This window comes from Mytilus edulis, chromosome 2 (assembly GCF_963676685.1).
Source record: "Mytilus edulis chromosome 2, xbMytEdul2.2, whole genome shotgun sequence".
Classification (NCBI taxonomy): Eukaryota; Metazoa; Mollusca; class Bivalvia; order Mytilida; family Mytilidae; genus Mytilus; species Mytilus edulis.
In genome coordinates, this window is record NC_092345.1 from 68,912,962 (window position 1) to 68,925,424 (window position 12,463).

A 12,463-nucleotide genomic window follows, 5' to 3' on the forward strand; every position below is an offset into this window, starting at 1 on the left:
GGCTCTAAAGAGCCTGTGTCGCTCACCTTGGTCTATGTGAATATTAAACAAAGGACACAGATGGATTCATGACAAAATTGTGTTTTGGTGATGGTGATGTGTTTGTACATCTTACTTTACTGAACATTCTTGCTGCTTACAATTATTTCTATCTATATTGAACTTGGCTCAGTAGTTTCAGTGGAAAATGTTAGTAAAAATTTACAAATTTTATGAAAATTGTTAAAAATTGACTATAAAGGGCAATAACTCCTAAAGGTGTCAACTCACCATTTCGGTCATGTTGACTTATTTGTAAATCTTACTATGCTGAACATTATTGCAGTTTACAGTTTTTCTCTATCTATAATAATATTCAAGGTAATAACCAAAAACAGCAAAATTTTCCTTAAGTTACCAATTCAGGGGCAGCAACCCCATCAACAGGTTGTCCGATTCATCTGAAAATTTCAAGGCAGATAGATCTTAACCTGATTAACAATTTTACCTCATGTCAGATTTGCTCTAAATGCTTTGGTTTTTGAGTTATAAGCCAAAAACTGCATTTTACCCCTATGTTCTATTTTTAGCCATGGCGGCCATCTTGGTTGGTTGGCCGGGTCACCAGACACATATTTTAAACTTGATACCCCAATGATAATTATGGCCAAGTTTGGTTTAATTTGGCCGAGCAGTTTCAGAGGAGAAGATTTTTGTAAATGTTAACGACGACGGACGATGACGGATGAAGGAAGCCGGACGCTGGACACAAAGTGATGGGAAAAGCTGACTTGGCCCTTTAGGCCAGGTGAGCTAAAAAAGTGCTGACTAACAGACGTGTGACTACCTGTAAACCTAAGCCAAAGCTCACATGAACTTTAAAATCATCAAAACTACATAAACACCAACCTTTTTTCAATTAGTTTGTTGTCTAATCAAAACCTATTTCCTCTTTCTATGTCTCTATGATGCATTTCTATGTTATTAGAATACTGCAAAGGACCATTTCTGTCAGAAGGCCGTACACCAGTTTTTGCCATTTTTTGTATTTTCTTGTTGAAAGCACGACCTAGTGTACCAGCACCTGGAATTTCATCATATATTGACTCTTCATCATCTATAGCAGCATTTCTTGGATTGTAAGTGCCACCTAAACCTAAATTTCCACCATTCCTGTCAGCCCCATTGTCCCATGTGTTAAGGTTACGATCGTTTACTTTTTCCATGAAGTCTGCAAACACTGGTGTATTGTGACCAAATTTCCTCACAGGCTCATTATTTATCCTGTTGGGATCTTGATTTCCTCTGCCCCTTTGGCGTAAATTGTTAAGTTTATTACCAGATTCTTCACTTTTATTAACTTCTCTTTGTGTGCGAGCTAATATTGTCTTGGCCACTCTTCTGAAGTTACCATCCCTAACAGTTTCTCCGAGACGTGTTCTGGTGCTTCCTATATTTCCTACTCTAGTATTTCTCAGAGACTTTCCAATACCAGGATTTCTGATACTTTCTCTAAGATTTTCTGAAACACCTTGTGTTGCATTATTTTCTATTTTCATTCTCAACACTTCTTCTCTTTCTCTTTCACGAGAATTTTCATCTTCCTCATCACTCGGATAGTCAGGCATTGGCTCACCAACGATTTCTTCACAAAGACGAATCATATCTCTTGCATTTCTTTGTTTATCTTTACTGTCACGAACCTGTTCACCCATATCTTTCTTAAATGGATTTGGAATTTCTGTAATGGCAATAAGATGCATGAATGTGCCCCATCTATGCACTATCATTCCAATAAACTGGATCATAAGTATTACAACAAAGAATACAACAAACATTAATCCAAGAGCGTCAATCTTTATGTTGTCTTCATCAACATCGGTTGCACCTGTCTGTAATAAAAACAATATACAGGTATACATATAGTGTCAATGATACAAAAGTTCAAATAAAAATACCGTAGTTTGATTCCAGCTTGATTCCATTTTCAGTTCTAAGGTAGCAATAAAGTGGCTCGTAATGGGGGTACCTTTATGACGATTAACGGTAAAAATTCTAGCCAAATAACGTTAACATAATTTTTGGTGTATGATGATAACATGTTCACTTTATTTTTAGATAATAAAAACATCGACTGATTTTGACAAATCACAGTATTTTTTTACAAAAATGGGGGTAATGATAATTATTTGAGAACTCTGACGAATCAAGATAAGGATATTTTGATGAATCACGGTAAAGTTTTAACCAATTTGACACTAACTACTGTTGCCTTACGTTAAAGGGTATTACAACCTGTTAGGAAAAAATACTAAAATTTGCCCCCATCAATTTTTCCATCCCCTTTGAATTGCTTTCTTGCAATTATTAGCTACTGTTTGGATCATACATGTGCATATGTATGTAATAAGAATGTTCCATAGATTTAATATCCAGTATATAAAATAATATCCAGTATATAAAATGGTAAAATATAATTCCTTTTGGGCGTAAATTCCATGGCACCAATCTGCATCTTTTTGCTATAAAAGAGGGACGAAAGATACTCGAAGGGAGAGTCAAACTCTTAGATAGAAAATAAACTAACAACGCCATGGCTAAAAATAAAAAGACAAACAGGCAAATTATAGTACAGAAGACACAACATAAAAAACTTAAGACTAAGCAACTGGAACCCCACCAAAAACTTGGGGTGATCTGAGGTGCTCTGGAAGGGTCTGCAGATCCTACTCCATACAAAATATTGCAAAAAGGGGAGAAAAGATGTCACATATTTCCCAAAAATTTGGCTTAAAGAAGAATTATTTCAATTGCTTAAAGTAAAACCTTTTCTAAAACTGTTTGCATATGTCTTTTAGTAAGTCGTCATTCATCTCATTTTTTGAAAAAATTGTGTCAAAAACTTCATGTAGAAAATAAGTGTTTGTAAACCTTAAAATTAATTTCTGGACCGATGGCCAGTCTAACTATGAATATATGTAGAGTCAAACAGAAAATAGCCCTTAAAACATGTAAAAAATAGTCTTGATGTTCTTATGAACCATCTTTGAAGGCTAAATTAGTACATAACTGTCTAAAAATGGAATTTATTACCTTTAATATAGATATATCTTAAGAGTGAATCATTGTTAATTAAAGTGTCTGCTTTCTTACCAATATACCATTCTATACATTTCTCTTATAAATTTGGTACACACTAGAAATGTTGTTTTTTGCATCCAAGCAGAAGAGCGATACACATAATGGCTGAAATGGACATGGTACCTAAACCAAAGCTGATATAAAGTTTTTTTGCAGTTATATAGAATAGTCTGTTAAGATAAATTAGTATGTCAATTAATCAATATTATTATATTTGGTGACAAAAAAGAGGGATCAATACTAAGGTTGAAATGAAGAACTGTAAGTCAAAAGAAGAAGAAAAACCAGACAAACAACAGTTCTTAGAATTTATATATATTTTATGAATTGAATAATAATGAAATCAAATTTTAGAGATAACTGTATTGTATTTTAAGCTTGTCCTTCGTAAAACATAGATTTTACTGTCGCAAATTGAGTTTACCTAGCGACACAGAGCGGAGATAGGTAAACGGATATTTTCCGCAGTAAAATCAAGATTTATGGAGTCCAAGCTAAAAATACAATGCTAATGCCACATATTAAAATAAATGTCATTTGATAAATATTTTGGCTTAAAAATGGCATAAATGAAAAAGTCAGCAACTCATAGTTTTACTTTTCTTATGTTCAGAATGGTTTCAATATAGACAAAAAGAACATTTTGAGGCTCAAAATGTCACTATCTTGTTTATTTTTTGAGAAATAACATAACCCAACCAGATGCTCCGCAGGGCGCAGCTTTATACGACCGCAGAGGTTGAACCCTGAACGGTTGGGGCAAGTATGGACACAACATTCAAGCTGGATTCAGCTCTAAATTTGGATTGTGATTAAATAGTTGACACAGCATAGGTTTCTGACACAGAATGAATGTGGTCTAATGAACTTAAAAAAATTTGTTTGCCTTTGAGCAATCCACAATACTGTTGAATATTAATCCTCTCAAAAAAATGTTTAAAGAAATTTTCTTTTTATCTATGAAATCTAAAATGAGAAAAATTGACCACCCCCCCCCCCCAATTTTTTTTTCACATCCCCCTTTCCCTTATACCAAAACTGATCTCAATTCAAATTTCTAATGGAGTTTGCAACAATAACTGCTCATTTAAATACATCATAAAATATTAAAATGTAAAAAAGTGCTTGTTATCACTGGATGGTAAAGATTGTTTTAATTTATCAGTTGGTAGTTAAAGTGAAAATACATTGTATATTGTATAAAACAATGATTTAAGTTGATTAACTACTATTCTGGACAAAGAAAGATAACTCCAATTGAAAATATCTTGCTATTGCACAATACTGTGCAATTGAAGATTTCTTGCTATTGAACAATACTGTGCAATTGAAAATTTCTTGCTATTACACAATACTGTACAATTGAAGATTTCTTGCTATTGCTGAATACTGTGCAATTGAAAATTTCTTGCTATTGCACAATACTTAATATAATAATTTTGCATCCTGATTTGGACCAACTTGAAAACTGGGCCAATAATCAAAAATCTAAGTAAAATTGGGAATGGAAATAGGGAATGTGTCAAAGAGACAACAACCCGACCAAATAAAAAAACAACAGCAGAAGGTCACCAACAGGTCTTCAATGTAGCGAGAAATTCCCGTACCTGGAGGAATCCTTCAGCTGGCCCCTAAACAAATATATACTAGTTCAGTGATAATGAACGCCATACTAATTTCCAAATTGTACACAAGAAACTAAAATTAAAATAATACAAGACTAACAAAGGCCAGAGGCTCCTGACTTGGGACAGGAGCAAAAATATGGCGGGGTTAAACATGTTTGTGAGGTCTCAACCCTCCCCCTATACCTCTAGCCAATGTAGAAAAGTAAATGCATAAAATACGCACATTAAAATTCAGTTCAAGAGAAGTCCGAGTCTGATGTCAGAAGATGTAACCAAAGAAAATAAACAAAATGACAATAATACATAAATAACAACAGACTACTAGCAGGTAACTGACATGCTAGCTCCAGACATCAATTAAACTGACTGAAAGATTATGATTTCATCATATGAACATCAGGCACAATCCTTCCTGTTAGGGGTTTAGTATCATACCATCATAACATATATGAGAAGAACAAAACCTGTGACATGCCAACAACTGTTTTTAGAATAAATGTGTTTAGATTCAGCATATCAAAGAAGCCCAAGAATTTAATTTTTGTTAAAATCAAACTTAGTTTAATTTTGGACTCTTTGGACCTTAATGTAGACCAATTTGAAAACAGGACAAAAAATTAAGAATCTACATACACAGTTAGATTTGGCATATCAAAGAACCCCAATTATTCATTTTTGATAAAATCAAAACCAAAGTTTAATTTTGGACCCTGATTTGGACCAACTTGCAAACTGGGTCAATAATCAAAAATCTAAGTACATTTTTAGATTCAGCATATCAAAGAACCCCAAGGATTCAATTTTTGTTAAAATCAAACTATTTTTAATTTTGGACCCTTTGGACCTTAATGTAGACCAATCTGAAAAACGGACAAAAAAAAAAATCTACATACACAGTTAGATTCGGCATATCAAAGAACCCCAATTAATCAATTTTTGATGAAATCAAACAAAGTTTAGTTTTGGACCCTTTGTGCCCCTTATTTCCAAACTGTTGGGACATAATCTCCTAAAATCAATCTCAACCTTCCTTTTATGGTCATAAACCTTGTGTTTAAATTTCATAGATTTCTATTTACTTATACTAAAGTTATGGTGCGAAAACCAAGAAAAATGCTTATTTGGGCCCTTTTTGGCCCCAAATTCCTAAACTGTTGGTATCTCAACTCCCAAAATCAATCCCACCCTTCCTTTTGTGTTCATAAACCTTGTGTTTTAAATATCATTGATTTCTTATCACTTATACTAAAGTTATTGACTAACAGGCTTTTATTTGAACTTGGAATTATTTTTAATTATGGAATTTGCTTGATTTCTCATTTTTTTATTTTTTAATAAATTCCATGTTTATTCTGTACTGAAATGTTCTGTGCTGCGCACAACACTTTCTATTTTTTTTTAAAGAAAATAGTATATTTTCAATAGAATGTACTGTGCCGCGCACAACACTATCTAACCAAAATACATTGTATGGAAAGTGTTATTAACCACTCAAAAGATTATAATACCAAATAAACATGAAATTTATTATAAATTTTAAACACAAGAAATCAAGCAAATTCCATAATTAAAAATAATTCCAAGTTCAAATAATAGCCTGTTTTGTGTAAAAACCAAGAATAATGCTCATTTGGGCCCTTTTTTGGCCCCTTATTCCTAAACAGTTAGAACCAAAACTCCCAAAATCAAACCCAACCTGCCTTTTGTGGTCATGAACCTTGTGTCAAAATTTCATAGATTTCTATTTACTTAAACTTAAGTTATAGTGCGAAAACCAAGAAAATGCTTATTTGGGCCCTTTTTGGCCCCTAATTCCTAAACTGTTGGTATCTCAACTCCCAAAATCAATCCCAACCTTCCTTTTGAGTTCATAAACCTTGTGTTTAAATTTCATTGATTTCTAATCACTTATACTAAAGTTATTGTGCAAAAATTAGAATAATGCTTATTTGGGCCCTTTTTTGGCCCCTAATTCATAAACAGTTAGAACCAAAACTCCCAAAATCAATCCCAACCTTCCTTTTTTGGTCATAAACCTTGTGTTTAAATTTCATAGATTTCTATTTACTTAAACTAAAGTTATAGTGTGAAAACCAAAAGTTTTCGGAGGACGACAACGCAGACGACGATGCCGCCATCGTGATATCAATATACGACCAAAAATTTATAAATTTTGCGATCGTATTAAAAAAATCAGAATTCAAAATGGTGGTTGTCTTAGTTACAGACTGGTAGAACGTGGAATCTAACCCCTCAAAATATTTGTCAACGTCCAATGAAAATTATGGTTTCAAACTAATTACATTAGAATAGAAGTTTGTCTTTCAATTTAAAGAGCATGGATAAGATAAAAACAAACTTTTGAAAACTTATACCTTTGAACTTTAACAGACCCATTGTATTTTCAAAGATTAAATGTCTGATTAACAATGGCAACTATACATACAGCAGAAGGAAATGTTATAACTGCTGGCTTCCTCAACTGGAACATGAAGTTGATTGCTACCCAGATTAGGTTAATAAAGGCAAACCCTGCTGCAACATTGTTCCGTAGTTCAGCAAGTTCCTTGGCAACTTTCTTCTGTTCATCTTTGTTAGCTTCCAATGGCTCCAGATATCTAAAAGTAAAAAAAACAAGAGGCTCTGAATCGCTCACCTTTAATTTTTTGCTTAAATCTTTCATCAATTATTATTTTTGCTTTTCAATATATATTAATGAGTGGGTTAAAAATGGCATTTAACTGTTCTTTATATCCTTCATATTGACTTTAAAAGCAAACAAGATACTCCGCAGGGCACAGCTTTATACGACCGCAGAGGTTGAACCCTGAACGGTTGGGGCAAGTATGGACACAACATTCAAGCTGGATTCAGCTCTAAATTTGGATTGTGATTAAATAGTTGACACAGCATAGGTTTCTGACACAGAATGAATGTGGTCTTCAGAATTTAAAATTTTTGTTTTGCCTTTGAGCAATTCACTATGCTGTTGAATATTAATCCTCTCAAAAAAATGTTTGAAGAAATTTTCTTTGTATTTATGAAATTTCAAATGAGAAAAAATGGTCCCCAAAATTTTTTTTTCACATCCCCTTTTCCTTTATTCCAAAACCAATCTCAATTCAAATTTCTAATGGAGTTTGCAACAAAAATTTCTCATTTAAATACATTATAAAATATTAAAATGTAAAAAAAGTGCTTGTTATCACTGAATGGTAAAGATTGTTTTAATTTATCATTTGGTAGTAAAAGTGAATATACATTGAATATTGTATAAAACAAGAATTAAAGTTGATTCAACTTCTATTCTGGACAAAGAAAGATAACTCAAATTGAAATTTCTTGCTAGATATTTCTTGCTATTGTGCAATACTGTGCAATTGAAAATACTTGCAATTGCACAATACTGTGCAATTGGAGATTTCTTGTTATTGCGCAATACTGTGCAATTGGAAATTTCTTGTTATTGCTGAGTACTGTGCAATTGAAAATTTCTTGCTATTGCACAATACTTAATATAATAATTTTGGATCCTGATTTGGACCAACTTGAAAACTGGCCCAATAATAAAAAATCTAAGTACATATTTAGATTCGGCATATCAAAGAACCCCAAGGATTCAATTTTTGTCAAAATCAAACTTAGTTTGATTTTAGACCCTTTCGACCTTAATGTAGACCAATTTGAAAACTGGACCAAAAATTAAGAGTTAGATTCAGCATATCAAAAAACCCCAATTATTCATTTTTTTATGAAATCCAACAAAGTTTAATTTTGAACCCTTTGGGCCCCTTATTCCTAAACTGTTGGGACCAAAACTCCTAAAACCAATACCAACCTTCTTTTTAAAGTCATAAACCTTGTGTTTAAATTTCATAGATTTCTATTTACTTATACTAAAGTTATGGTGCGAAAACCAAGAAAAATGCTTATTTGGGCCCCTTTTTGAACCCTTTTTCCTACACTGTTGGGACCTCATCTCCCAAAATCATTACCAACCTTCCTTTTGTGGTCATAAGCCTTGTGTTAAAATTTCATAGATTTCTATTCACTTTTACTAAAGTTATTGTGCAATAACCAAGAATAATGCTTATTTGGGCCTTTTTTTTGCCCCTAATTCCTAAACTGAAGGAACCTAAACTCCCAAAATCAATCCAAACCTTTCTGTTGTGGTCATAAACCTTGTGTCAAAATTTCATAGATTTCTATTTACTTAAACTAAAGTTATTGTGCGAAAACCAAGAAAATGCTTATTTGGGCCCTTTTTGGCCCCTAATTCCTAAAATGTTGGGATCAAAACTCCCAAAATCAATCCCAACCTTCCTTTTGTGGTCATAAACCTTGTGTTAAAATTTCATAGATTTCTATTCACTTTTACAAAAGTTAGAGTGCCAAAACTGAAAGTATTCGGCAGCCGCTGCTGACGACGACGAAGACGACCATGACAAGGCCAACTTGATAGCAATATACGACGAAAAAAAATTCAATTTTTGCGGTCATATAAAACAAGTGAAACTGCGAGCTACTGCTCACTGATGATACCCCCGCCGCAAGTGGATAATATAAATAGTGTAAAAATATGCAAGTGTTCGGTTAACAGGAAGTTGTCAAGTGATGAATCTGAAAACGCATCACACGGTATAGCTGACTTATATAAATCCTGAAACCAAATTTCAGAAATCCTTTTATTGTAGTTCCTGAGAAAAGTGTGACGAAAATTTTCAACTTGTCATACAAGTGTTCGATCGATCAGTAAACAGGAAGTTGTCAAGTGATCAATCTGAAAACACATCACACTGTAAAGCTGACTTAGATAAACCCTGAAACCAAATTTCAGAAATCCTTGTATTGTAGTTCCTAAGAAAAATGTGATGAAAAAATAAATAGTGTAGAAATATGCAAGTGTTCGGTAAACAGGAAGTTGTCGAGTGATGAATCTGAAAACGCATCACACGGTAAAGCTGACTTAGATAAACCCTGAAACCAAATTTCAGAAATCCTTGTATTGTAGTTCCTAAGAAAAGTGTGACGAAAATTTTCAACTTCGCTATCATGTGTAAAATCATACAAGTGTTCGGTAAACAGGAAGTTGTCAAGTGATCAATCTGAAAACGCATCACACGGTATAGCTGACTTAGATAAACCCTAAAACCAAATTTCAGAAATCCTTGAATTGTAGTTCCTGAGAAAAATGTGACGAAAAATATTCATGGGACGGATTGACTGACGGACGGACTGACGGACGGACGGACTGACAGACAGAGGTAAAACAGTATACCCCCCCTTTTTTAAAGCGGGGGTATAAAAATGCATTTTCCATTTAAGTCATAGTGGCTATGTTTCTTGATATATACAAGGAAATGAAATACAAAATTTATACTAGATACTCTGTTAACTCAGATAATTCAGCCCAAGTTTGCCTGGAATTGATTTTACAGTTTCAAATGAGAATATCTTTTAAAGTAAACAAACTAGAAGCACAATTTGTGAAAAATTGTCTTTAATATGCCATTACTCCTTAAGGGTTTATTCGTAGATCTTACTTTGCTAAACATTTTTGCTGTTTACAGTTTATCTGTATCTACAATATACTGAACGATTTTAGAAACGCAACACTAGATTATTTTTGTGTTATTTTTGAACAAATGTGTCAACGTCAAAAGCCATGACTGCCTGTTACTAATGCCAAAATAATTGTCAGAAAGGTCAACAAATTCTGTCTGACATTTTTGGGGTTCTGTTTTACACCTTCTGATTTTGCATTTGTTCAACCCATTAATTGGTTTTGGCAATTATGCGGTTGGAACTTGAGGGCTTTACAGGTTTTCCTTCAGTCAATTCTTTGGCAATGCAGTTCATGGGAAACATTTATGGCATGAATCTGTACTCAATGGCACTCTGCAATTTGGTTAGCAGTTGATGTTGCGGCCGTAAACATGATTGGCAAATGACGTTGCATAATCAAATTCTGTTGATGTTTCATTGTCACTACACGTTGATCTGTTCATTGATGGCCAGCATCAAATCTTGTCTACTTGTATTGTTGTCGGAAGGATAGTAGAACGAGTTTCTGAAGTCATATGATATGGTTGCAGCACATTTATGATTTTATGTTTGCAGTATTCTTTAAGGGCTAATTCAGTTCTTTGTTTTTTTTATTTTTCAGACTTGGCAAAATGGAGATGCAACCACAGGCACTTGTCTCAATTTTTTTCCCCCTATATACCTTAATACCTTAATATAACAAGGTATATAGGAATTTTTTTTTGAGACAAGTGCCTGTGTATGTAACATTTTAAAAAAATTAAGTAAGGCAAAGGATTGAAAGAATTGTTTCACAAAGCAAAAAACTGAAACAATCTTTCATGGGACCAAAATTTCGCTTTAAGAAATTCTTGCGACTCCAAAATTTTGGTATGTTCAATAACCATAGGTAAGTCAGATTTTGATTTTTTTGTAAGGAGAAAAAAGTATGATAAGCATGAAAAGTAGTTGTAAGAGATTCAAAAAAGATTTGGTAAAAAAAAAAAAATCAAAGCGCTGTAAGCACTGTAGGCAGTTAACCAAAAACCAAGGCAAACATAATTATGAAAACTGTGGCAATGTTGCTTCAGATTTTTTTAAAGATTTAAAAGAACAAACATTAAAAAATCATACGTAATTGTACATTTATGTTCAATTAATTTATTAATCATTAAGGCATAATTCATATGTTATCAAGGTTTTCAATAGCAACGCACATGACCACCTATATTTCATATGATTTGTTAAATTGTCCCATACATGAATATATATGGTTTAGGGGTGGGGATCTTGATCGTTTCCAAGTTCCCATACAGGAGGGGTGGGTGACCCCCAAAACCCCCTATATTTCATTTAATTAGTTATATTGTCCCATACATGAATAAATATGGTTTAGGGTTGATGATCTGGAATGTTTTCAAGTTCTCAAACATGAGGGTGTACAGTGACCCTAGGAAACCCCTCATAATTATTTTGATTTGTAATACCAGTATTGTCCCATACATGCTCATTGTGTCTTTTTGTATTGGGATGTATAAGTACCCGGCCATGTACACTTGTATTTTTTGTCTATCTGATGAGTTAGGCCTTTTTCAACTGTTTTTAATAGTTCGTTCTTATGTTGTACTATTATACCACTGTCCAAGGTTAGGGGGAGGGTTGGGATCCCGCTAACATGTCTAACCCCGCCACATAATTTATGTATGTGCCTGTCCCAAGTCAGGAGCCTGTAATTCAGTGGTTGTCGTTTTTGTTACATATTGGTTTTTCGTTAATTTTTTTACATTAATAAGGGTGTTAATTTTCTCGTTTAAATTGTTTAACATTGTCTTATCAGGGCCTTTTATAGCTGACTATGCTGTATGGGCTTTGCTCATTGTTGAAGGCCGTACAGTGACCTATAGTTGTTAATGTTTGTGTCATTTTGGTCTTTTTGTGGATAGTTGTCTCATTGGCAATCATACCACATCTTCTTTTTTATATGAGTATATATGGTTTAAGTTTGGGGATCTCGACCATTTTCAAATACTCAAACAGTAGGGGAAGCGTTACCCCACAAAAATCACCTATATTTCATATGATTTGTTATATTGTCCCATATATGAATATATATGGTTTAGGGTGGGTATCTCGATCCGTTTTCAAGTTCTCAAATAGGAGGGGTGGGGTAACCCCTAGGGACTGCCCCTACA

The 12,463-nt window shown here is 33.5% G+C and overlaps 1 protein-coding gene across 1 annotated transcript in view; it reads right to left on the minus strand.

The window, feature by feature from the left end:
- LOC139512765 (chitin synthase chs-2-like) overlaps positions 1-12,463 on the minus strand; it is a 93,816-nt gene that overhangs the window by 2,015 nt on the left and 79,338 nt on the right. The window contains exons 33-34 of the mRNA XM_071300652.1: positions 7,195-7,366; positions 889-1,871 (exon numbers count right to left, since the gene is read on the minus strand). Coding sequence (XP_071156753.1) covers positions 915-1,871; positions 7,195-7,366 — 1,129 coding nt within the window. The 3' untranslated portion in view covers positions 889-914. The remainder of the gene's footprint in view (positions 1-888; positions 1,872-7,194; positions 7,367-12,463) is intronic.